The following is a 26,179-nucleotide window of genomic DNA, read 5'->3' as shown; positions in this document are numbered from 1 at the left end:
TCCATTTGGATTTGCCTACACCCATCATCATGCAGAGCTCGGCTTTTCTGCTCGTCGCGTCACTTTTGGCAGCTTTGCCCGTCAACGCCGATGGAATATACACGAAGAAATCGCCGGTCCTTCAAGTCAACCAGAAAAACTATGGCTCGCTGATTGCGAACTCAAACCATACCTCAGTAAGTGGCAATCTACGACAGGCGCTCGATTTATTGGCTAATTTTCTTCATAGATTGTAGAGTAAGCTCTTTCTTTCTGTCATGGTCCCTCTGTCCCTTCTGACACGATCAGATTCTACGCCCCCTGGTGCGGTCACTGCCAGAATCTCAAGCCCGCCTACGAGAAAGCCGCGCAGAACCTGGATGGGTTGGCTAAGGTCGCCGCGGTCAACTGTGACGACGATGACAACAAGGGTCTCTGTGGCCAAATGGGCGTCCAGGGTTTCCCAACCCTCAAGATCGTCGTCCCATCCAAGAAGCCCGGAAAGCCCCGAGTGGAAGACTACAAGGGAGCACGCAGCGCCAAAGCCATCGTCGAAGCGGTGGTAGACCATATCCCCAACCATGTGAAGCGCGCTACCGACAAGGACCTGGACAAGTGGTTGGGGCAGAACGAGGAGCGGCCCAAGGCCATCCTATTTACGGAGAAAGGCACCACCGGTGCGCTTATGCGCGCATTGGCAATTGACTTCCTGGGCGCGATTGATTTCGCACAGGTGCGGAACAAGGAGACCGCCTCTGTCGAGAAATTCGATGTCTCTGAGTTCCCCACACTGGTCCTGGCCCCTGCGGGCGACGGCGAGAACAAGGTCTACGATGGTGAGCTAAAGAAAAAGCCCATCAGCGAGTTCCTCAGCCAGTTCGCTGCACCCAATCCAGATGCTGCCCTGGCCTCTGCCTCGGCAAGCGCAAAATCTAAGCCCAAGCCCAAGCCCAAGCCCTCCGCCAAACCCACCTCTATCGCGGACGATGCCGACGACATCAAACCTACCGCCTCTGCTGATTCGTCTGACGCTCCCGACTCCAAGCCTGCGCAAGTCCCCATCGCCGCGCCTCCAATTGCTACCCTCGCCACCCCCGAATCCCTTGAGTCCGCTTGTCTGGCTCCGAAGTCAGGCACTTGCGTTCTTGTCCTTCTCCCGGAGCCCAGCGAGCCGGACTCGGCGCTTCCATCGCTGGCCACCGACGCGCTCGCTAGTCTGGCTGAGATCGCGCACAAGCACGCCGAGCGTGGCGCTCATATCTTCCCGATGTACGCTGTTCCCGCCATCAACACTGGCTCGCAGACCCTCCGTAATGGACTGGGCCTGGCCGCTAGCCAGACTGTCGAGGTCGTTGCTCTGAATTCCCGTCGCGGATGGTGGCGCCACTACAGCAACGACGCGGACTTCGGCACTGTCGCGGTCGAGGCTTGGGTGGATGCGATTCGCCTCGGCGAGGGCGCCAAGCACAAGTTGCCGGACGGCATTTTTGTCGAGGCCGAAGCTGAGGCGGAGGCCAAGCCCAAGTCCGAGGAGCACGATGAGCTGTAAAAGTGAATATTGACATTCTGGGATCAAGTATGTTCGATAATTTGATAGCTCCACCCCGAGAAACCATGCATTTCTACCTCGTACATGCCAGTTCTACCTCGATTGTCTACGTATATCATATCGAAGTTCATGCGGTTAAAAATGCAGGCGAGTCATGTTGAGGTATATACACAAGAGGCGGATATCCTGCACGACACACTATTTCTTGTACGGAAACTGTTTTTGGGACAAAGGGAAATCCGACATAACACCTGAAGTAAAATGCAAAACACCGCTGGTATAAATCGAGACAACCGTCATGACTACTCTATTTTTTCCGGCCCTCGGTGCCCTTCTTGATCATCTTCTGTCGCTTCGAGTCGACCTCCTTGTCGTAGATTTCGCGCGCAGTCTCGCCCTTCTTCCGCTTTGATGCCTTGGGGGCTTTAACACTAACGGTAGAGGCGCCGCCGCCGCGGATCTGCTTCTCGGCGTCTTCCCATGAAGTGGAGCCGTTATCAATTTCGTATCTGGAGGCTGGAAATCAGTTATTGTTCATTCGAAACACATTCAAACCCAACCCAGGATATTGTGGTGACTTACTGGTCGAGCGGCAAAGAGTCAATCAGAGCACGCTGCTTCTCACGCATCTCGTCGTCGATCTGCTGGCCACCTTCGCGGAGCTCCTCGTCCAATCCGGTATCCAGAGGCTTAAATCGATCATTCGTGGCTTCGTCATGGGCATCGGTGGGAGGTGCCGTGGCGACTTGCCCCGACGGCATGGAGTCGGAGACAGCGCCCTCGATGACACCGCGGAAGTGAGTAGAGATCTTGCGGACGATCTTGAGGAACATGGCGAGGAGCTGCGAGGAGGGAAGGTTCAGCTCCTTCTCCAGGTCGTCCATACTCTTGCGCTGCAGACCGATGGCCAGGAGGATGGATTGCTGCACGCCAGAGAGGCTGACCTTGCCAGCGAGGCGATTGGCGAAGTAGTACTCGGAGATGAGGGGCACCATGTCCAGGATGACGTGGTAGTCCAGGAGATTGTTGGCGTAGCTATCCAGTCGCTTGAGGTCAAAGGGCGAGAAGACGGCGTCGAGGTCAGCTTTTCTGAGGGTACGCGGCGCGACAGACAGGTCGAGCTTAGCGCCAGCATTGGCAGATTCGCAGATACTGACCGAAAGCACCGAGGGAAACTCGCGGAACTGGTAGGACAGCAACGACAGGAACCGACGGTGGAAGTCCCGTGCGAAGGCGCCCAGCCAGGAAGCGTCATTGGTACCAGTGGCGAGTGTTCGCAGCATCACGCAGGAGTGCTCGCCAGTGAGTTCATTAGCAGTCTGGCGCAGGTAGACGGGGGCGAAGGCGGAGCGTTTCCAGAACTTGTGAAGCGTCGGGGTGAGACCGTAGCTGACACCGAGGTAGTCGAGAGTGTCGGGTCGACGTTCCGACAGTTTCCCGAACAGTGGAGGCATGGAGCGAATGTCCCGGACGCGGACGTTGTCATCCAGCAAACTGGAATTAGCAAGCTCGCTGTCTGTGAGTCGCACCATTTCTCCCTGAGACGCAGTCATGGTTTCGTCCAAGCTCGTGAACTTGCCCTCGTAAAAATCCATCAAGAGCTCCAGTGCCCGTGAGCCATATCCCATGCCCACGTATTCTGGGTTGGTCGCAATCCGGACAATCCGGGCGCCCGAGAGACTGGCGAAGTCCTCATCTTGGAACTGCTGGCTCACCAGCCATGGGATCAGGTCACCACCGGCTCTCTGGCCGCGACTCAAACTGTTGAGAACGCTTTGCCGGCTGATGCGACCTTCAAGGGCGACCTGGATGACACAGAGTGGCTCGGGAAGCTTCGTGGCTTCTTCATCGATGGGCGGCACAAGAACGTAGAGCTGATGCGCAGGTGCATCGCTCATGAGTTGGAGGTCGTTCGGCGTGTTCTTATAATGGCTGGCGACATAAAGCGCCATCATCTGCTGCAGGAACTTCTCGGAAACTGGGTGGAAAGAAAACAGGGTGTCGCGGTTGACTTGAAGCAGCTGGCACTGCGAAGGATGGGGGCAGCCTTGTGTGTTCATCCGGGACTTGGGGAGTGTTGCATCGAGGCACAGAAGCTTGTTTAGCCACTTCTCAACCGAATCGCCAGGTGCATATCGGATTGGTTCTGCCAGAGTGATTTCCCTCAGTGATCGGCCGCCCATGTTGGTGCCGGCATTCTTCGCAGCCTTGCCTGTGCTGCGGTCCGCAACATCTGTGTCATCGGCCTTGATACCACCACGCGACTGTTCTCGGAGCTGCTGGATCAGCTTCAGAGACAGTGATCGGCCCGTGCCTTCATAACCGTTGATGGTCGATGCCATGAACACCAGGTATGGTCCCATCAGCTTTCGTACCAATGGCAGCGGGATAGCAGCCGCCTCATCAATCACCAGCAGCTCAGCCTGACCTAGGACGTGCGCATCCTGGGGCTGGATGTATTGGATAGTTTGACGGTGGTTGCGGTGGACATTGACTCTCACAATAGCCTTGTTGAAATCGGGATTGGTTGATTGCAAGATTGTGTAATCGACATGATCGAGATACCCGAGCGCGTCGAAACCCTTGAAAACGAATTCAAAAAGCGTCTTCAAGTTCTCGGGACTCGGCGAGGTGATGAAAATGTTACTATATCCGTGAGCAATTGCGGCAGCAATTGCAATACCCAAAGCGGCTGACTTTCCTCGACCTCGACCTGCGGTGAGAGCAACAGTGCTCTTTAGAGTCTTCTCCGCAATGGCATCAGCAAAGGTCAGGAGCGCCTTTGCTTGGTCCACAGTGCGCGCCAGGTTGAGCAGAGGGCCGACAGGCTGGGACTCGGCTAGACTCTCTTTGATTTCTTTCAATTCCTTCTTTGTGCCCGAGTTGGATTCATCGGTAGACTCGGGGGGAGGAAGAGGCTTCACATCCTTGCCGCCAGAGATCGGCAAGACGTTCAGCTCATCATCAACCACCAAGCACGAATCGCAGCTACCCAATGACAGAATGAACCGCTCGTTGAAGCGGGCAACCACATCGTCATGTGCCTCCGTGCGGTATCTCGAGTGAATGTCCATGGACAATGTGTATAGCTGTTTCAGACTATTCATGCTCTTCAGCAGGAGCAACACCATGCCCCCTCCCTCAACTGTCTCAACGGTGCGTGCGAGCAAGTTTGGTGTAAGAGCCTCGAAGTCTTGCAAGATACACATGCCATATGTGTTACCCAGGATCTTCTCCGTCTCCTTGTAATAGACATAGCGGATCTGGTTGAGAGTGATGAAAAGCTCGAAAGGGTCCTCCTGGTTCGGTTCGCGAATGCCTCTTTTGACTTCCTTCTTGATCTTCGCTTCACGCTTCTTGCGGTGGCTCGTAAATCCCAATAGGTCCTTCTTATAAGCCCACAACACTGACTTGTTCTGCTTCACATCGACGCTGGACATGATGTAGTGGAGATGCACAATCACATCCTTGGCGCGGTCACCGACCACGACGAAAAAGCTCCGTTTCTTCTCTTGGACGCCATTCCGAATGAGCGCCGGGATGCGCGAGTCAATGGCTTTGCGGGGCATGATCGAGGGTAATGCGCGGAGCTGACCGCGAGAAAATGCGTTGGAGCCTCGAGTCTCCCGGGATGGTCAATGGAAAAGAAAGAGTTCAAAATTCCTGGGCCTCAATGGTGTTGTAATATCCCTGACTCTCTCCAAACGCAGTAATTCGACCTAACGCTGGTACTCGGAGAAAACAATCAGTTCCTGCCGCCGACACCAAAAGCTACCAAAAAGAAAAAAAAATCATACTGCTGGTACTCACCGCCTGTGATAAATTGACACCGCCTTGGCTGAATCTTGCTGACCTCACCATCCAGTCACATGGTCATCACATGACCTTAGGGTAAGAGGTGTTCCCTAATCCGGAAGGGATGCTCCGTTTTGGGTTGCAATCGACGCTACCCACGGATCCTCGGCCATGTTCATTTCCTGTCGCCATGAATGGTGTGCCCGCCATGGCCCCTTGACACATCCCGGAAATGGTATATTTCCACATCCATTCAGACCCAGACATGCCACAATGCTCCCCTACAATGGATATCAAGGTGACCCTCGCAGATAGGAACAAGGTGTCTATGATCTCATCAAAGTGGCCCACGCGGGAGCCCTTGGTCGATTCAGACGCCGATCCCCTTGGCACTGCTCCAACTGCTGTTGGTTGTCCGTGATTGGGAGTCTGAGGGATCTTAACTTAGAAACAAGCTTGACAATTCCCACTAGGCATTGGATACACGATCTATCATTGGGTCAATATCCACCATCGAAGCAATGCAGGGACCACGGTTGCGTGGTCCAGCACACTCAGCCTCCAAACCGCACACAGGCCCTGGCCCGTTGACGCAAGTCGATGTCAATCCTTTTTCAGTGGCCTTCTCTGATTAGTCGCTTATGGCTGTTGGCCCTCCGGGAGTCCTCGGGTCCGCCTGAACCCTTCTCCACATCATTCTGTGCCCTTTTCGTGTTTCGAGTGTCAGTCCCCTGAGGTCTCCACCGGCTGCCCGCGCGGGCTATGATCCTGCTCGGAAACCCTTATTGGGTTTTCTTTTTCTCCCACCCCAGTGCGTTACCTGTCAGAACCACAATTCCTTCCACGCGCAATTGCCAAGTCGCGCGATGGCCTACTCTATCTTCCAGGTAGCGTAACGGGCACAAGATGGGCTTTTTCCCCCCGACACGGGGCTAAAGATATGTGTGGGGTGAGTTACTGGCGCGCAAACCGCGATTCTTCCCCTGTCGCGAGAAAACAAGCTTATAGTCACATTTTGGGCAGGGCATTTCTTCTGAGTTCGCTGTTTCTCACCACCTCATACAATGTCACATTCGCCTTTGGTAAGCCGCTCTCGGCTCTCGATGCCGTACAGCACAGCAACCCCAAAATCGCACGGAACTCAAGCTGATGACGAGTGATGGAAATTTCCAGATCGCCCGGTTAGCACGATCATACTGGCTTGCTTTCTCACTGGAACAGCTTTCTTGCTGCTCGGTCGGTTCAGCTCTTCCGCATCTCGGCCGTCATCTCCCGCCGACAAAGAGGCCGGCATTCCTCTTACCGAAGAGTTCGTTCAGCAAATCCCTTTGCGATCCCATTTGCGGTCTCTATCTGCGACCTCTGCTTTGAGCGAGATCAGCAGTCCCGCGCAATCCCGCTACCAGACCTGGTGGACCAAACTCAAACTCCTGGTGAGCTCGTATGGTCTGCGAGTCGAGTATTTCACGCGCGTTTTGGGCAACACCAGTGATCACAACTGGTCGCGTTTTCAGTCATGGTGGATGAAGATTGGTCTGCTCGTAGTGATCTGTTGTCTGCGGGTTGAGACTTTTCGACAAGCCACGCTCAACACTGAGTGTGCAACCGCTGGATACACAGTAAGTGTTCTTGACAAAATATCGCTCGCCATTTTGGGGACGTTGACGCCTAACCACTTATTGCGAAGCAGTGCGCTATTCCGTTCATCATCTCCCTTTACGATTACCGGCGCAACCAGCGATTTCGACAAGTGGAGGCGTATGTCCCTCTCCAGCGATTTCAAAATCTACCTGTGCAACTGCTGCTTTCGTTCTGCCGACGAACTCAATACCTTCTCACGCAAAGTCGCCTGAAGGGTATTATCGCAGCTACCTTGCTCTCGTCAGGTGGACTATTGGCTGCGTCATTTTCAGCTGGAAGCCAGTCAACCTACATCTGTTCATTGACGACCAGTGACGCATCACATCTGCAGACAATCAAGATCTTCAACGTATTGGTGGACTCGTTACTATTGATTGGAGTTGTCGAGCTTTACCGAAATGGCTCTCGGCTTGACGAGGCGCGCAGAAAACGAACCTTGGTTTCACTTGGAGCCGGTCTCATTGTAAGTTGGTATTGGCGATGAAGATGTTCATAGTTGTCTTGAATAATCTGACCATGTGATTCAGGCTGTCGGTGCGATCTGGGCGATAACCGGGTTCGTTGTATCTAACGGTCGCCCCGAGCACAGCGGCCAGCCTGTGCTGGATTTGGACTACACACACAGTGCTTTCAACCAAGCCGTACTCGTGGTGATCTTTGCCGTCTCAGCTTGGCTTATGGTAAGTCTTCTCCACGGCTTGCCGTGTTGCCAAGATGCTGATTTCTATCTCAGCTGCCACATTTTGGCCTCCTGGGTCTAACTTTAATCGGTGGCTTTATGTTTATTTACTTCTCCTCGGTATCGATCTTTGTCGTGGGGCAGATGCCATTTCCATTCATCTCTTTGGCACGCTCCGTTGCCCCCTTTATCTTCACCTTCACGGGAGTTGTCATCTTCCTTCAAGGACGACCTGTCTCTGAAGAGCACACAAAACCTTTGTTTTTTCGCACCCACGTTTTGCTCCAGGTGTTCTTTGCATTTCTTGCCCTGGTCGGTCTCATCTTTGCCGGGAGTAAGCATCGTCTCGCCCATGTCCATCCCATCGAGCTTCTCATCCACGATGGGAGAATCCACCACAATAAGTTTGTCGAGCAGGCTAGTGTTAGTAAAAACATTTCAGCTGCCGTCGTGGAATATCGGCGACGATATAACCAGCACCCACCGCCGTAAGTTTGAGTGCGTTCTGAAATGAGGTATTTCCTTGGCTAATTACTATTCAGGGGATTCGACAAGTGGTATCAGTATGCGACTAGCCGATCATCCGTGGTTATCGACGATTTCGATCAAATCTACGATAACTTACTCCCTTTCCGAACCCTCCGCCCGGATCATATCCGAAAAATGACACATCAGCTCGCGACAAACCCGTTCAATGACCTCGGTGGGATCAGCATTCGCAATGGCAAAACCAAAGTGCAAGATGGTATCAGGGAGAGCCATGCATGGATGGTGATAGCCGCTGCGCAGATGATCGACAATTTCGCCGAGCATCTCCCCGATATGGATCTAGTCTTCAACTTAAATGATGAACCACGCATTGCCGTGCCATGGGAAAAGGCATCCGTGATAACACAAGAGGCAAGAATGCAGGAACCCGTGCCTGATGAGAATGTGGTGAGCACGTGGTCGGCGAACCGACATCAAAACTGGGGATCAATCGAACCGCCAGAACAAACCGAGGAGACTGTGTTCACTGACGGTGCATGGAGGGGCGTATTCGATCCCTACGTGAGCGCTGTCTGCCCTCCAACGTCCAAAGCGCGATCCCAGCGGATCTGGGACCGTCGAGAAATTTGTCTGAGCTGTGCGGGGCCGCACTCCATGGGCCAATTCCCCTTGGACTTCATGAGAGCATCGGAAATCTGCCATCAACCCGACCTTGCTTTCCTGCACGGACTCATGATCTCGCCTTCATCCTTCAAAGTGTCACAGGAATTGGTGCCGGTCTTCAGTCAAAGCGCAATCTTTGGGTTCAATGATATACTTTACCCCAGCCCATGGAACTATGTGAACAAAACCAAGTACGCGCCTTCGGACGAGCACCCGGACCCGCATTACTACCACAAAAAAAACTCTCTCTATTGGGTGGGCAGCACGTCCGAAGGCTTCAGCCGCTTCGGGGAGTGGAAAGGCATGCCGCGACAACGGTTCACGCACCTGATCAACAACAACACGCAAAGTCAAGTCTCAGTTCTTCTGCCGGCAAGCAAAAACTCATACCGGTACGAAATCATGGACGGGGGTGCGCCCATGCGAGACTTGCAGTTGCAAACCAGCGTTCGGCTCGCAGACCCGATAGTCCGATGCACCGACTGTGAGAAGCAGCAAGCTGAGATGGGCACTACGGGCTGGGCCGAGTTCCAGGACCACTGGGCCAACCGGTTCCTGTTCGATGCCGACGGCGCGGGCTTCAGCGGCCGCTTTCTGCCCTTCCTGTTGAGTCACAGTCTGCCGCTGAAGACTGGTCTCTTCCGACAGTGGTTCGATTCGCGTGTGACCTCGTGGATGCATTTCGTGCCCATTGACATCCGTCTACACGGCCTGTGGAGTACCCTGGCATTTTTCGCTGGCGTTGTGGACCCGGCCTCCGACCCCGACGACCCAGACATCTTGATGAAGCCGCATGAGGCCCAGGGCCTATGGATCGCTGAAGAAGGTCGCAACTGGGCCCAGGTTGCGCTCCGCAAAGAAGATATGGAGATTTATTTCTTCCGCTTACTATTGGAGTGGGGTCGGCTGACCGATGACCAGAGAGATGTACTGGGGTTCAAGCCGTAGTTATGGCTTTTCTGTGATGTGAATATCTTTTTCTAATTTCTGCTGTTGTATTTTAAGCTAGGAGAACGGTGCATATATATATGTCATGATCAGCATGTGCTTTGAGCTTACTTCAATGCGTGAAGCCTGCGAGTCATCTAAGCGAATCGACTATTTACCTGCTGTTTTGTATAGGCACTTGGTCTAGTCTGCTATTCAGTAGGATTGCCCTGTCATCCCTATGTCTGATGCACTGAAAATGACCAAAAGCCTGTTGGTTGGGTATGTTCAAACAAAACGAACATGTCCAGCAGATCCATATAAACAAGAAGTCATAAGCGGAAATAGCATAAATCAACCACGTTCCATGAAGACCGATCAAATTCTTTCCCTTCCCTAGCCACTCAGTCCCATCCGATATATCAAGCCGCCAGCTTCGGTGCAGAAACCCCCATCTACTGAGCAACGCGGTACCGATTCCGTCGATCCATCCTCGAGAGACGAGGCACAGGACTAGGACGAGGCGACTCGGTATCGGCATTAGTATCAGCAGCAGCGGTAGCGGTAGCATTGCCACCAGCGTCAGTCGTGCTATCGCGCTTGGAAGCGCCGTCCTGATACACCTTCAGCGAGTTGATGCGCCAGTACGTCTCGGAGAAGACGGCCGGATTGTTGGAGACGTAGGCTTCGCAGGAGTTGGCTTTAGTGTGACAGGCGCTAGAAGGCCAGACGGAGCCGGCCCAGTCGCCGCAGAAGGTGATGTCGAAGACCTAATAGAGTCAGCATTGCCATTGCCATGCGGCCATAGAAGGATATACATATATAGAAAAGAAAGAACATACAATCTGCATATCCTTAAAATGCGAATTAATATCACAACCCCCGCAAACCTAGCTACCGGCGTACCCCAGCCCGCAGGGTTAGGGCTTCCGCGCGTGATATCAGCGGGGATGCGCGAGCGCGGCCAAAACCACATATTGATCGCGGACCCCGTCCACTCGGTGGCATAGACGCCGCCGCCAGCGGCATTGAACCCGGAGCCATACGACTGGGTACTGGGGTCGCCGATGACGCAGCCCGAATTGGCGGACTGGCCGGGGGCGTTGATGTAGCAGTTAGTGGTTTCGAGGGTGCCGGAGAAGCCCGTGTTGGCGATGGTGCAGCCGTTGCTGGTGTGCAGGGTCATTTGGTTGGAGGCTTGGTCGTTGACGCCTTCAATGATGTCGATTTCGCCGTTGTTGGGCCAGTTGGAGCCGAGCATCCAGCTAGACATGTAAGTTAGAATTTATAGCAAGACATTGAATGTGAGAAACGCGAGATGAATCAGAGGTAGTTACGTACAATGCAGGCCATGATCCGCAAACACTGCCCGGCATATGAGCCAGGTCTAAAATCACCAGCCCATGCGTGTAAGTCTTGGTGCCCTCGAGACGCACACTCTGGCGGCCCGGGTTTTGCGCGACATTCTTGTGGTCTACACCGATGTACACCGAGCCTCCAGGCGTAGAAATAAGGCCGTTATTTGATGCTGTCGGCCGGTCGACGTATTTCACAAAGCCGTGGGTCGGATCAGAGTCCTGCCACCTAGCGTGTCAGCACATTTAACGGAATATAGTTCAATGATATAGTTAAATCGTAGGTTTCCCATACCGTGAAGAAGTTGAATTTATCAAAGAACGAGTCAGTGGTGCCGTAGTCGTCCCGCAACGTGTATGCGGCCACACTAAGTTGGGCGAAGAGGCCCAGGGCTGGAAGGAGTGTCAAGAGGATGTGCATGGTTCTGATCGCTAGATATAGGAGGGATATATAGATAGATGCAGAATACAATTCAATGCAAGGGTTAAAAAACAAGCGTCTCTAGCACGACGAATGGGCCGTCAAGGAATGTCAAAATGGGATCTGAAGATGAGGGTGAAGTATATACTCCCAGAAAGGAAGGTCGCCAAAGTAGAGAAGACACACGCGCTCTCTCGCTCTCAGAGAAAACAAAGGAAGGACTGGATGCTTATAGACAGAGCCTGTCGCTGGAGAACCAACACATCTTTTATATCTTTTATATACAACAACCGAAACAGAGAAGTAAAATATCAAAGGATCAAAGAACCACGTGTGGCGTACCTGATGCACGCACCCGACCCGACCTCGCGACTCTACTGGACGGGCATGACAAGCCCCATGTGAGCGAAACCATGGAGACAGCATTCCTACTGGGGTAAAAGAGGGAGAAAAGGGGGGGGGGGTTATGTCGGTGCCGAAATGCAGAATGCGGGAGATGAGGGTTACAGAGCTCTGGAGAAAAGAAGATCTCAAATGTCTGGAGACGGAGAGATCATCTGCCGATCTGCATATCAGATGCCTGCAAGGTCATGGATTGATTCTCTCTCTCTCTCTCTCTCTCCTGCTTTTTTGCTCCAATATATTTTGGCGAGTGGGCTTCTTGGATGAACAAAGAAGGCCCAAGAAGAGACTCGAGTCCAGACTCCATGAATGAAGCGGATCTCTCTTTCTCACTGAAACAGACCTTGCGTTTCGGAACTATCAGCATATTGTGTCGGTGTTTCTGGGATTAATGCCGACCGGGGAGGGGGAAAGGTGGGTTGTCAGTGGTTGCGCTCAGCTGAACTAACGGAGACCCCGTGGGAAATGTAAATCATCAAGAGGATTCTCTCGGCAGAGATGCCGGGCCACTCAAAGTTGAAACGAAGTTGACGTCCACCGCTACAAGAAGAGTGCCAGATAAAGTGTGCTCATCAAAGAAACCTGCGAATCCCACGGCTTCAACCCAAAACAGCCAAAGCAGATCGCAATCAAAATCCAAGCCCCCCCCCCCAGGAAACTAACTGTCCTTGCAGATGGATGAATACATGAATAATAGACTATGGAATCTCCCATTTCCCCCATTTGGCCAAGGGTCATCACCTTCAAATATTTTCGATGCGACGCCACAGCCATGGTAGTCACAGATCAAGTCGGCTGGTCTAATCCCTGCAGATTCGGGGTCTCCGATCAACTAGAGTCACATCTACTACTTCTCACTCAGGGGATGAACGGACGACCGACGGACCATCTCCATGCTAATTCAGGGGGGGATAACAAACAGCTATATGGCACATTCCTTTGTCATGCGCAAAATACCATCCAGAACCGACCCGACACAAAAGAAAACAAGGGAAAGAGAAAAACAAAACAAAAGGCATGGTTTATGTACATGTCGGACAGAAAAGATCCGCCCCGGACCAGTCGCGGAGGGGATGCTCATGCCGTGAGGACATCTCGGTGGGACGACCAGGGACATGGATGGCATCCATCACGCACTGCCGATGGTACAGATGCCGACAGGCGAAAACAAGCACGGGTCCCGGGGAAACGGCCGAGACCATCTCCAACCCAGGCTCGACACCCCCGTCGGCCAGCTCGTGGTCGCCAGACACATGGGAAGCGGCTGGCCGGTCCACGAGATGATGGCCCACAGCTGCTGCTTTGCCCTTGCCCTGCTCCGTGGCTGGGCCCTGGCCCGTCTCAAGACGTTTGGCAATGCGACGCTGGTGCTCGTCGCTTTGTTGCTTCTTCCACGCCGACCAATACGAGTCTCCCACGCTAGGGCCCCAGATGCGCCGGTGGCAGATTTCACAAACGTGGCCGCGAGGACGCCACCCTTGCTGGCGGAGACGAGTGACTTCGTCCACGTGCACGAACAGATCGCGGTCCAGCATGCCGTTTGCCAGGGCCAGAAGCGATCTTTCGTATGAGTAAGCGGAGAAGATCGAGGCGAGAACCGCCCGCAGCTCCAGAAGGGATGGCGACCAGGTGGCGGCGCGAGTGAGGAATGCGCGGAGAATACGAAGGAAGGGCATGTCGGTACGCTCGGCTGTCGCAAGACTGCCGCCTTTCACAGTGCTGGCCAAAAGGGCGGTAAAGATTTGCTGGACCAACCTCCGAAAAGAAGTCGTCAACCGGCCAGAGTCGCCTCCGAAAATCATGTCAGTGTGGGATGGCTCGGTGACCTGGGCCTCGTTGTCGCGCATGAATGCAAAGACATTGCTTGCGATGCGAACCACCGCCTCGATCAGATCAAGCCAAAGGGCCTCGTCGAATGCGAGGGGCTGGTCGAGCGCCGGCAGACCACGTTGACCGTTCATGCGGCCATTCTTCGGCTGCTTGGTCTTGCTCTGGCCCTGACAGAGCCACGTTCCGACTCCGGCATACTTATTGAGAGACTCAATGAGATCGTCGATTGCTTCGGAAGTCGTAGCAGAGTCAGGACTCTCGCGTACGCTTTGGAGAATCCCCACTAAGCCCGATTCCAGAGTGCTCAAATGCGCAATAAGGCGATCTATTGCTGCTCGCACTTGGCCTTGCCGGGCGAGCAAAATGACAGCAGCGTCCACCGCCCCGCTCTCCTCGATTGACGGAAGCAGTTCGTCGAGATGGATGTCGCCGACTCGGAGACCATCGACAAAGTCCGCCACATGTGACGGATTGTATTTGCACAAAAGTTGCACGTAGCGTTCGATCATCCAGTTCTCAACGGCTGGCGAAGACTGCCCTTCTGTGCTTTGAGCCTGGTGTTCGACAAGCACCAGCAGATACTGGTATTGCTGGTAAGGATCCTCCTTCAACACCCTAAGGAAAGTAGCGTGCGTCTCAGGAGCTAAATCTTGCATTGTTTGGGCAGCTTGCTTGACGTCAATCGCAGCGACTTCGTGGGCATGATCTTTCACCACGTCTACCACCTCTCGTCTTTGCTTTTTGCCGAGCCCTGACCCCGACCGGAGACAGTCATGCAGCGAGGTAAAGAGAGCCCCCTGTCATTTGGGTCTTCCAAGTACGTCATGATCCACTGAGGATATTGTTTCTCTGAGCGATAGGTCGACTTCAAAATTCGGAAAAAGCGGGCCTCTTTGAAACGGGGAATCAAATCCTGGACATCGGGTGGATGGTAAAATGATAGCAAGTACTCGGCGCTTAATTCGCAGTCGTCGGTCATGTCTTGCTCAGGGTAATGGCATAACCGCACAAGAACCTGATGAAGGATCGTGCCTGAAAGAAGAATGTACTGGGGGTATTTGGGAAGGTTGCGCGCAACAAACATGTCCAAGTAAATGGTATCAGAAGGGGTGAAGAACGACGAATTCATGACCTGAAGCAGAATGCTGATGAGGTATTGTCGGTTGATTGACACTCCTGTAGGGACATTCTCTTCGGACTCGGGATCATTCAGGAAGCTGTCCTCGAAGGCTTCGTTAAGCATACTCATGAAGCTTGACGCATCAAACTTGAGCATAGCCCGAAGTCCAGAGAGAAAATCGGCCGCGTCGAAGACATCGCCAGAACCAGTGCTAGGCAGGTGGCCCGAGAAAATATATTGGTACAAGGCGGTTTTGGCCCGCGACGCCTCGATTTCATCCATATCGTCCCCTGTGGGATAGATGCGACCCGTGAGAGCAAACGACAGGTAAGGGAACATTTTCATGGCATTCGTGTGCCGTTTCATCTCAATGGCGTAGTCCCCATTGATCAGGGGTTTGGTCGAGGAGGGAATAAGACTCAGCAGCTCCTCCAGCGGACTCACGTAGTCCGCTAAAGAACGGTTCCAGACGTATATATAGGCATCATACAGGTCATGCTGCTTGCATAGCGTTGTAACCTGATCGATATCCATCGTCGTGGTGTCTAGGAGGCAGATAATCTCCTCCAAGCGGCCGGCTGTGTGGGTTTTGACGAACTGGTTGATCAGGGCCTTGACTGCGGTCGGGGGAAGTGACCGGGTAGTTCCATCGACAATGCGTGGCTCGAGGGCATTCAGGAAAATCCCTGCAGAGTCTTGCTCGTCATACCAATTGAAAACCTCGTCCCAAAGGAACTCCTCGTCTCCCATATAGATACAAGCCGCGATCGACACATCGGCCAGCTCCTCAAGCTGCTGGTTGCCAAGGCGCCCATTGTTTGCTTCGGCATTTCGGCCAAACGCGTACTTGAGCGATGCTGAGATCATCTCCAGAAGCTTCTCTTGAACGATTGGCTGTCGCAACGCATCCTCCTCGGGGAGACCAACGGTGAGCTTCTCCGCGTGGCCACTGTAGAAGGCTGTCGCTAATCGAATAGCGGCAATGAAATCACCGGCCTCCATGAGCGCAAGCAACCTGTCAGCCCAGTTGGAGAGACTGCCGACCAATGCCTCGTTATAGCCAAGTAAAAACAAACGCCCTTTATACGCACGGAAACTCATATAAAATGCATCAGCCACTACACCGTGCATCGAAGTGTCTTCCTCGTCCAGTTGCTCGACGAGGGTGTGGAGCTGGGATGAAAAGAGATCGGCATGATACATATGCCGATTAGCGAGATCGATCGAATCCGTGACATGCATGGAATAGTCCTCGAGGATGAGCAGCTGTTGCGTGATTGTGAGAATAGCCAGTACGGAACGGCTCAGCCACTGGACTGCCACAATTGCTTCATCCGCTTTCCATCTGCTGCGTGCTTTGAAGATGAGGCTGGGGGGCTTGTCTCGATCGATCGGCTCATCGGTCTCTGCCTCGATGACTTCCAGCACGGTCAATACGTTTGACCAGCAGTAGGCAAGCTTCGTATTCGACGTCTGGCTATCTTTGCCTTTCAAGCGGATCGCCGGAAACCAGGCCAGAGCCCCGGTCATGGCGCTGTGGGCCGGCACTTCCCTGGGCCGCGGTGCTTTGTGCTGTGTGTGCGCTACAGGTGTCGTCGACACGATTACCAAGAGATATGGTGTCAACATAGCAACCAGGCCCAGCGAATCAGTTGGCTGTTCGATATTGCCGAGCGGGAGAGGAGAGAAAGCGAGAACTGAGCTGGGTTTCCGCGGCCGATTCTCCTCCAAGACTGTTGGGGGGTAGCGGCCCAGGATTCGAACTGTCTTCACTGCGCGCCCTACCGCACCCATGCCCCGTGTTGCCAAGTGCGAGAATGCCATTCCCCGCTTATCCGCCGACACAAGCGCGGTGCGCCTGCTCCCAAGAAAACCGATGTGAATGACTGAGGTTCCGGATAAATGGCCGTCGGAAGTTTGAGTGTCGACCTGATTTGCTGGGATCGGCGGAATATGGAGAAAGGGTCGCGCTGACCGCGAAATTTCCCAGGTAAAGATATCGCCCGAGTCGTGGCCACCAGCGACAGTGGAATGGTCGGCAGAAAGGGCCAGGGAAGTTATCGCTCCACATTCAACAGCTGGACTTTGATCAGCATTGCCGCTAGAGGGTAGAGCATCCCACTCAACTAACCCTTTGTCCCAGTTCCAATAATGGTCTTTAGACTCTGCTGGTAGTCGAACACAAGGATGATCCCTTTTGATGTGCCGACCACAATAGTTGTGGAGACGGCTAGACATGTCGGTCGACCAAAGTTGCGCTTCCCGATTTCCGAAAAAGCTGATCCGGTGATCTTGCGCAGCTTCGTCCATCGCACAACATCCCACGGGCCTTGTTGCGGCTCAGCGTCCGATTCTGGCGTCGGGGAAACCTGGCTGGTGATCGAGGACTGTCGAGAATGGAGGTGGGCGAGGAATGGCGAGGCAGACCGGGTGGCACTCAGTGGTGATGAGGAAAGCCGGGATTGAAAACGAAGGTCGAAGGGACGATGGGCTGGGCTGGGGCTGACTCGTGGAGAGCCTCGGAGGGCCAGAGCACTGCTGCTCTGCGAAGACGGAATAGATCCCTATAGTCAATCAGATAGCTATCCCGGTTGCGCAGCTAATCACACCACACTGACATGCAAGGACGGTGTGTCATCAGGCGTGGAAGCTGTCTCATCCACACTGCCTGTCGCTGCCCAATCCGCGCGCTGCGCCGGGGGGTTTGTGGAAGATCCGGGACATGGGTATCCGCCGGTTCCACCGTCTTCTCGGAAGCGTGAGCGTGTGTATCGTCTATTGTGTCCAACTCCCCCTCGAGTGGCTCCGGCGGGGAAGGCGTGGTGTGGTCATGGTCGGGTCGGGCGTCATCTTCTTGGCCCAAGTCCAGCTCGTCCTCCCGTGCCCAAACCTCATTGCCCTCAGCCATCGAGCTCATGAGTAAGATCTCCGAATGACCATTGCTCCCGTCTCGCGTGTGGAGTGACCAAACTGGCGACGGTGTGCTCCCAAGATGCGATAACTGTAAGCGTGAGCGCGATTCCCGCAACGGCGCAGGGGTGGGGAAAAAGCGAGAGTAGCGGGTGGATTAAGAGTCGGGGATGGACGCGCCGAGGACGTGGAGTGTTAGGGGCGGAACACAAGCCACAAGTGGCTGTCCCCCAGGAACACCTCGACTTGACTTGAAATACGTACAGATCAAATATAATGGTGTAGCTTGGATTTGTTTTTTTGATTGGTAATTATCGTTAACGGTCTTTTGAATTGTTCAAATGTTGGAATCAATTCCCAGTTCGAGTGGGCTTCGACTGCACCGCGATACCTCGACTCTTCGTGAGCCTCCACGGCTGCTTCGTTGGATTTCATACTCAGCATAAGCCGATGACTCTCGCTTTGCTTGGGTTTTAGCAGGAGAGAATAAAACTAGTACTGTAAAGCTTTCTTGATTGAATTGTGTCATGTTTGAGAGTTTTCGTGATCTATTTACTATACAGATAGGTATTTTACTACGACACTACTATTATCCTTTTTTATGAATCGTTTTTATCTCTATATTTTCCAATGCCCTTCTAGTCCTTTTTTTAATCTTTTATGAATTTTGATATTATAAACCGCTGGGGTCCTGCTTGGATTTAACATGCAGTGCTGACCCAACGAGGTCTTGATCCAAGGCCCCTACACCGCGCACCTCCAAACCTCGGGAACATCTCGACGGAGATACAAACCTCGTCAGACCCAACTGTGCTGCGCGTCACATCCGCAAAAACGGGCCCACCCAAACAGGAGTGATCGTCCAAGAGAGCGTATTAAAAGCGACCCCCTCTCACAGCTCTCCTGGGTCCGAATCCTGCACACATGGAGAAACCCCGTTATTGGCGGGGATGTCCTGGTCCGAGTGCAACAACGGAGCTCCCGTAGCTCGAACACTCGCGTCGCCGGCGTCGCCGTGAATGCATTCAATATCGAGGCCGGCAAAGACCTGCTTCTCCCCCCGCCTTCTTCACAATAGCTCTTGCATCGGACTATCGCCGTGCTCTAGCGTGCCGGTTCGGGGCCGTTACATCGAGTCACAAGGATGTGCTCAATACACATGGTCTACCGGCCTACCACCATGGCCGAATCACACATGAGGTGTGCTCCTGATCATTCGGTCTCCGGTGTTGTTCTCTCGCATTTTCCATTCCGGACAAGGATCGACAACGATATGGAATGTGTGGCCCGGCATGAGCTTATCACCTCCCTTGGAGGGGGTGCCGCAGACTTCTCTGCGTGACCGGCGACCCCGGCCCTATAATGCTCAGCCCGTCCGTGGAAGAGCACTGGGTGTGAGGAGTGCAGACAAAGAATACTGCTTTCTGACTTGGTATACTTCGCAATATCAGGATTGTCTCCGATAGCCAAACCGCGAAACACCAGGCACGATGGCCTCCATCCAACAGGGACTAACGCGAGCTCTGCTCGCCATCCTTCTGCTCCTCCAGCCCGGATTCGCACTCCCACGAGCAGGAGGGGTTCAAGCCCGAGCACCTGCATCCACCTCGACCTCATCATCCCCAACCCCAGCCCCGTCTACATCGAGGACTGCGTCGAGTGCAGCAACAAAAACCTGCAACGGCCGCTCAGAATACTGCAACCGATCCTACTCGAACGTCACCTTCGTAGGATCGCATGACTCAGCCTTTGTCGGATCTCTGCCGCAGCAGAACCAGAACATTGATATCAAGGCCCAGCTCGACATGGGCATCCGATACCTGCAGACGCAGACGCACCATTCGATATTGGACGACGACACCCTGGAACTGTGCCATACGTCCTGCTTCCTCAAAGATGCAGGCACCCTCAAATCATATCTGGGTACCGTCAAGGACTGGCTGGACGACAACCCGGACGAGGTGGTCACTCTCCTCCTGACCAACGGTGACTCGGTCTCGATCACTGATTTCGGGGACACGTTTAAGAGCAGCAGGATTGACAAGTACGCATTTGTGCCGTCGTCAAGCCCGGACAAGCTATCGATGGATGACTGGCCCACGCTGGGGGATTTGATATCCAGCGGCAAGCGGTTAGTCGTGTTTTTGGGTGAGTATTAAGTGTTCGTTTCTTTTTCTCCTTTTCCTTTCCTCCTTCTCCCTCTTCTTCACATTCTAATAACTCACTTTATCACAGACTACGGCGCCGACACCACCAAAGTAAACTACATTCTCGACGAATTCACCTACTACTTCGAAACCCCCTACGACGTAACCGACTCCTCATTCCCAGACTGCAAAATCGACCGGCCCTCCGGTGCCTCCGCCTCGGGCCGCATGTATGTCGTCAACCACTTCCTGGACGTGGATCTCTTCGGTGCCAAAGTGCCGGACCGCGATCACGCGGCCAAGACCAACGCCGCGACGGGCGACGGGAGTATCGGGGCGCAGGCGGATAAGTGCAAGGCGCTGTATGACCGGGCGCCAAATGTGGTGTTGGCGGATTTTGTGGATCAGGGGGGTGTGATGGATGCGCAGAAGGCGCTGAATGGGTTGTAGATGGGTGTGTTTGTGTGTAGGCGATGCCTACGCATCGTGGGACCCTTTTTTGCCTTTTTTTTTAATGGTCACGGGTAATTTTTATGATGCTGCTATGGGCAATGATATGAAATGCGTGTCAAGAATTAATGACCGACCTCGAATGCTGTCTAGTGCTAATTCGCAAGCCATGCCATGCAATTGTGCGATGTGTGCAAAATTCAAATGACCATGCGGTAGAGCTTCATTCCTCCAAGTCTAGCTGCATCTCCCGTTCTAGACATTCAGGTGTCAGCATGCATCCATGAATCTAGGCGCCACTATTTGGAATAGACCACGTACCCCAGATTTTATTCGCAGAGGCAACAATCGCCTCCGCCTTAACCACCAGTTTGGCAGCATACCGCTCGGCCTCGGTAGGAAAGAGCTGGCTCTTCTGCGCCTTGCGAGGGTTCACCTAGACACAAGCAGGTCAATCCAGGCCCTTAAAAGAAGACGGGGAGGAAGGAAGGAAAGATACCCACCATCATCAACACCGGCACAAGATCCTTGGGATCGGCTTCAGCCAAAGCCCGCAGATTCCGAAACCCGTTCTCGCGAAGCAGCCGGGCCGTCCAGCTCTTCACAAACGTCACCTGCGCCATCTCGAGCAGATCGGCGCGGGCGCCGGCCTCGAGTCGATCCCGCATATGGTCCAGCACGGCAGCCAGCATGCCCCAGTTCATACGCTGACAGAACTTGACAATGCCCGCGGCGAACCCGTGACATTGCTGCGCTAGCGTCTGCACGGAAACGCGGGGGATTTGGTAGCGCTGGGCGATGGTCGAGAGGGGGACCTCGTTGCTCAGGTCGCGTAGCTGGAAGGCCGTGTAGGCGCGACGGTAGATGCGAGCTTGTTTGATTTGATCGGGGGTTGTTTCTTTGAGAGTGGCGCCGGATAGGACCCTGTTTGATTGACCGTATCAGCTCTGGTAGATGCAAAACCTTGTTTTTGGATAGCAAGAAAAGCATAACTCACATCTTGTTCACAAATCCTGGCTGCACCCCGACGAACTGCAGTGCACGAATCCCACTCTCGTCGAGTCGGTCTAGCTGGTCGCGGAAAGTTGGCCAGTCAATCGGGGTGCTCATGGCTGCTTGCAGGGGAGTAAACATGTAAAATATATGCATGTCGCCGTCCATGACGAAAGCTTGCAGGGCTCGTTTGAGCTCCTCATAGACGAAGAGTCCGTCCTCAGGAGAAAAGGCCGATGCCACAACAGCGGATCCTAACTGTGTGGCTTCGTAGGACTCGTCCTCTTTGAAAAGAACCAGCTCTTCATCGACCAATTCCTGCAATGCAGACTTCATGATGGTGTACACAAGCTTCTTATCGAGAGTGCGACATAGAAGCGTACATCGCACGTATTCTTTTATCGCTTCGCATCCGGATACCAATCCTGTTGCGATCGCTTCCAACAGCGCTCTTGGGGGTGTAAGTTCGGACGAACACACAAGCCGAGGTATAGAGACATACCTCTTGAGGCCTCTCTTCTCGGGGGCCAAACAGCTCTTGATAGCTGGCATGTCCGCATCTAGTAAGTCACAAACAGCCTGCATGTCGGCCTTGACGCATATTAAATAGGTTTCCCCGGCTTCATCTTTGCCTTTGCGTCCAGCGCGTCCACACATTTGGCGTCTAGTTCAATTAGTGTCAAGTCCACAATGCCCATGTCATGTCATTAGGGCTCTTACAGCATTGCAGGGCCCACTAATTCGCGACCCATTCGAGCACCGTTTATGATGACTCGTCTAGCAGGAAGATTCACCCCAGCGGCGAGACTGCAGGTGGCTACTAGTACCCTCAATACGCCCTGGTCGTAGGCGTGGGCAATCAACTCCCGTTCTTCTGTCGTCATGCCAGCATCTAGAGCGCGGTTAGTGTCGCAACCCAGCTATAGCCAACATATTACTCACGATGAAACCCAGCCCCTTTGACAATCGTTGTCTGAAGAACGGGGTCCAGTCCACATGTGAGACTCCGCAATTCGGCAAGAAGATCTAATCGCTTGTTCATTTCATCGGTCCCGTCTGCGGGTAAGTTGGGCATTGCCTCGCTGATGGTGGCAGCGTGGATCTGGCACGCTTGACGACTGCCGCAGAAAACCAACGCCCCAAAGCCGGCGGCAGCTGTCTCGACTGCCAATGCAATCATTGCATTTGTGGCAGAATTGCTGAGCTCTTTGAATGACGAAGGCTCGATGATTCGATAGGGAGGGATAGTATCGTGTAAGGAAGTAGAAGCTGTCAACTTGGATGCGGTTTGAAAGAGTTGCCTCGATGTCGCAGCCGGGTAGATCGCATTCTCATAGACCAGGTACTCGTCAATTGGGATCGGGCGATAAGTGGATATATAAAACTTCGCGTTCATCCACTGAGCTAGCATCTCGGTGTTCTGTTGTCTAGTTAGAGCGGCCACTCGGACAGAGAAAGTGGGCGATCATACAGAAAGCGTCGCACTCATGCCAACAATCTGGATGTCCTGCTGAAGCAACAGCAGTTTGGTGACCATGAGTTCCAAAAGGTACCCCCGGTGCTCGTCGTCGAGCATGTGGAGTTCATCTAGCACCACCACGCCGAGATCACCAATGGTACACTCCTCGATGGCAGTATTGATTAAGGAATTGGCCTAGCAAGCATACAATCAAAAACTGAATTTCCCCCGGGGGGGTGTCCACGAGCGTGCGCACCTTCTCTATGGTACAGACGGCAATATCGGTATCAGCCCAGGTGGCCGTCGTGCGGCTGCCGCCGAAAAATCCAGTTACGCGAACCGATTTCTGCAATCGTTTCCATCGCTTGTGCGGGCCGTTGGAATCCTCTTCCTGGTCAGGAAGATGTTTTTCCACATCTTGCACGATGCGACGCATCCATTTGAGCTTCTCCTGGACCAAGGCGACATACGGCAAGACCAAGATGGCCTTGCGCGTAGGGTTTTCAATGATCCGCTTGAGAAGTAATACATCAGCGACCAGGGACTTACCTCCACCCGTGGGGGCAGTGTAAACCAAATGCCGTTCCCCAGACAACAGGCCGCGAGCCAGTAGACACGAGGCCTGCCATGGATAGATGGTCTTGACACCTAAGGCCGCAAATTTGGCCGTCAGCGCTGGGGGCAAGCCGTATTTGGGATGCGACAGGGCCAGCAGGGGATTCTGACTGGAACCCGGGGCGATGGAAGGGACCCTCGTTGGCTCATCCTCTGGGGATGAGGCGCCCGCGCCCGAACGGATCCTGCTAGCGGTAAATCGACCCGACGGAGGGGCCAAGGCTCGAGCTGATTCCAAGGGTGTTGACTCTAGGATATTGGGCGCGTCGTTGGGCCCGGACAACACTGTCATGTGTTGGACGCCCGAGACTGATTCGGCGGACTCAAAAGGCTGCTCGTTCGATGGCCTCTTGTGCCCTGCCACCGGCGCTACATCATAAACGGTTCTGCGGGCAAGATCAAGCGAGGTCTGAAAGCCGCGAGACTGAATCGGTTGTCCCGATGTCGACATGCCGGCGACCAATGCCGTCGCAACGCAATTCCATCGATGAGTAGGGACTGTTTAAGATGTTCCCCGGTCCATATTTTGGGTCTTTTTTTATTCCCACTTTATCTTTTTATCACGTTCTTCCCCTTTTGTTTTCTTACCGCGTTTGGTCACGGGCAACTTTAAGGCCTAAGGCAAGAACTGCTGACTTATTCTGGTTACGTAAGTTCTTAGTAACCGTTCCTGGAGCTCCAGGGCTGTCCATTTGGAAAGCTGCGCAGGTGGAAAGACCTTTTCTTTTTCATGCGTGGTCCTGGTTACGCACTTTGACGTGGGACGGCCCATGAGGGGACCCCCTTGCACAAAATCTGCCGAGATGTACAGGACTCGGGCATACAACCTGGCATAGAGTTCCCCCGGCCGCTTGGCTATATTGGATGCGAGTCAATCATTCTATTCCCATGTCGGGTTTCAAGGCATACCCCAAGACAATCAGGATAATCCGAGGGCAGGAGTGGGACGTGGTTCACTCTAAATCATGTGGGCATCACAAATACCGGAAGGCCTAAGTCTCCCACATGCCTAAGGATTCAGATATGGTTGCTGTGATGTGAGTGTTTTTCTGCCCATCTAAATCAGTAGTAAGTGATGGGTTTATTCATAATGTTCCTGGTATATCAAATTGAATCGTGGGAAATATCCACATTGTACACTTCAGCCTTGGAAGAATTCCACGTTAAACTAGTAAGTTGGTTGCAATATCATTGAAAATATACATCTTCCCGAAGATCTCCTTCTCCCAGGTATTATGCTAGTCCTTTTCGTCATATATATCCTTATAAAGATGTTCCCGAGCTCAGATCACTGATCACACGATGTTTGTTCCACGCAGTTTTCCGCGACTAGGTATCTTTATCCATGGGAGGACACGTTCTGGAGACTAACGATGTAAGGTGGCGACACGCAGAGCTCCCAGTGGCGATCATTAGCCCCGTTAAATTACCCCGTCTGTACCCGACGAAGGCTTCCCTTGCTTTTTTTTTTTTTTTTTTACTCTTATGATATTACTATTCCCACAATTCGTCGCGATAATATGATCCTCTATTTTATTTTCTCTAAATATTTCTTTTCCCTTGCCATATTCCCCGTGGTTTGCGTGAGTCTCAGCCCCAAGAGTAGATATTTACTATCAATGATTATGATTATCAAGCTTGTCACTTTCGCCCATGGACATGTCATTTGCATATAGTTGTTTTGCAGACGACCCAACTTGTCATCTCGACACTCAAGTAGTAGTATACGTAATAAGGTTAAAAACTTAGGACGAGATATCTCCCGAGGGCAGTTTAACCGAAAACCCACAAGTGCCCCCCCCTTTTAGAAGTATATCAAATGTCAAATACAAAATTTCGCGGTGAAAAGTGGATAGCAAATGGACAGCAAAATGGTACAATGCACTATTTCGGCCGAGTCCGTTCTGGGACAACTTTAAGGCTGTAAGTGTGGGTTGTACACATACCTTGAAGTACCGTCATGTATGGGGGGAATTTGTTGCTTTTTTCTTTTCTCATGGATGGGGGTGGAGTCGCGGCTAGCGTCCATTTTCACGCTACTTTGACCACAAACTGCCCGATATCAGGAAGATATGGAATATTGGAATATTGGATTATCCATGACAATTCATACCTCTCAAGTGGGTAGCTCTAGAACTTCCCCCGAGAACATCCTGTAGACTTCTTTATATACGCGACTTCCAACGCGCATACCCTACGTGACAGCATTCCGAACAATTCCCAATAACGTGCCTCGATTTCCTATTTCCCTATGCCCGGTAGATCACCGAGCAAGGGGAGAGAGAGAGAGATCATGAGCAATCGGATCCAGGTGTTTTTTTTTTCTCCTGGTTATGTTCCCAAGTTCCCATGTTTCGATGAGGATCCGTCATATTAACCCATCGGGACTAGGGGCGCTGGGATCCTCGACGCTTTTTTCCTTTCCACATCCATATTGACCTTCTCTTCTCATCTTCTCTTCTTCTCATCTTCTCTTCTTCTCATCTTCTCTTCTTCTCATCTTCTCTTCTTCTCATCTCATCTTATCCTGATCTTCCCTCTTCTCTCCCCCCTTCATCTCGTCGATTTCGATATCCCGTTCCCCCCATCCATTCACCCGCTTCTATCTACTTTCTCCCTCCCTCGCTCCCTCCCTCCCTCTCTCTCTCTAACTCTTGTTGTGTTTCCCATATTATTCTTATTCTCCCCTTCCCCCCATCCCGCGTCTTCATCTTTCTATCTCTTCACTCCCCTTCGACTTCTCCTTGCGGTAAGT

The 26,179-nt window shown here is 53.0% G+C and overlaps 7 protein-coding genes across 7 annotated transcripts; 3 read left to right on the top strand and 4 right to left on the bottom strand.

The window, feature by feature from the left end:
* Positions 1-29: 29 nt before the first annotated feature.
* On the top strand, positions 30-1,528 carry NUU61_009447 (putative disulfide isomerase; the record flags this gene model as incomplete). Its single annotated transcript, XM_056659972.1, has 3 exons — positions 30-176; positions 230-237; positions 289-1,528. 3 exons carry the CDS (start codon positions 30-32, stop codon positions 1,526-1,528), a joined length of 1,395 nt encoding a protein of 464 aa, XP_056508265.1.
* A 307-nt stretch (positions 1,529-1,835) lies between these two features.
* Positions 1,836-5,097, bottom strand: NUU61_009446 (ribosome biosynthesis protein KRE33; the record flags this gene model as incomplete). The annotated part of the gene is made up of 2 exons (XM_056659971.1): positions 1,836-2,037; positions 2,111-5,097. The coding sequence occupies 2 exons, from the start codon at positions 5,095-5,097 to the stop codon at positions 1,836-1,838; spliced, it is 3,189 nt and encodes a 1,062-aa protein (XP_056508264.1).
* Positions 5,098-6,263: 1,166 nt separating this feature from the next.
* On the top strand, positions 6,264-9,743 carry NUU61_009445 (putative capsular associated protein; the record flags this gene model as incomplete). The annotated part of the gene is made up of 7 exons (XM_056659970.1): positions 6,264-6,431; positions 6,497-6,504; positions 6,570-6,942; positions 7,014-7,427; positions 7,492-7,644; positions 7,698-8,131; positions 8,186-9,743. The coding sequence occupies 7 exons, from the start codon at positions 6,264-6,266 to the stop codon at positions 9,741-9,743; spliced, it is 3,108 nt and encodes a 1,035-aa protein (XP_056508263.1).
* Positions 9,744-10,177: 434 nt separating this feature from the next.
* NUU61_009444 (uncharacterized protein) lies at positions 10,178-11,498 on the bottom strand (the record flags this gene model as incomplete). The annotated part of the gene is made up of 2 exons (XM_056659969.1): positions 10,178-10,249; positions 11,373-11,498. 2 exons carry the CDS (start codon positions 11,496-11,498, stop codon positions 10,178-10,180), a joined length of 198 nt encoding a protein of 65 aa, XP_056508262.1.
* Positions 11,499-12,922: 1,424 nt separating this feature from the next.
* Positions 12,923-17,767, bottom strand: NUU61_009443 (CORVET complex membrane-binding subunit VPS8; the record flags this gene model as incomplete). Its single annotated transcript, XM_056659968.1, has 4 exons — positions 12,923-14,436; positions 14,487-16,928; positions 16,982-17,414; positions 17,465-17,767. The coding sequence occupies 4 exons, from the start codon at positions 17,765-17,767 to the stop codon at positions 12,923-12,925; spliced, it is 4,692 nt and encodes a 1,563-aa protein (XP_056508261.1).
* A 1,483-nt stretch (positions 17,768-19,250) lies between these two features.
* On the top strand, positions 19,251-20,357 carry NUU61_009442 (uncharacterized protein; the record flags this gene model as incomplete). The annotated part of the gene is made up of 2 exons (XM_056659967.1): positions 19,251-19,908; positions 19,996-20,357. 2 exons carry the CDS (start codon positions 19,251-19,253, stop codon positions 20,355-20,357), a joined length of 1,020 nt encoding a protein of 339 aa, XP_056508260.1.
* Positions 20,358-20,580: 223 nt separating this feature from the next.
* On the bottom strand, positions 20,581-23,875 carry NUU61_009441 (DEAD/DEAH box helicase; the record flags this gene model as incomplete). The annotated part of the gene is made up of 9 exons (XM_056659966.1): positions 20,581-20,612; positions 20,679-20,793; positions 20,861-21,281; positions 21,355-21,801; positions 21,853-22,014; positions 22,071-22,242; positions 22,293-22,770; positions 22,822-23,004; positions 23,066-23,875. The coding sequence occupies 9 exons, from the start codon at positions 23,873-23,875 to the stop codon at positions 20,581-20,583; spliced, it is 2,820 nt and encodes a 939-aa protein (XP_056508259.1).
* Between the last annotated feature and the right edge of the window lie 2,304 nt (positions 23,876-26,179).

Source organism: Penicillium alfredii (genome assembly GCF_028826965.1).
Source record: "Penicillium alfredii strain IBT 34128 chromosome Unknown utg000011l_segment0_segment0, whole genome shotgun sequence".
NCBI lineage: Eukaryota > Fungi > Ascomycota > Eurotiomycetes > Eurotiales > Aspergillaceae > Penicillium > Penicillium alfredii.
The sequence above is the reverse complement of the archived record's forward strand: the minus strand, read 5'-3'. Positions and strand labels throughout refer to the sequence as shown.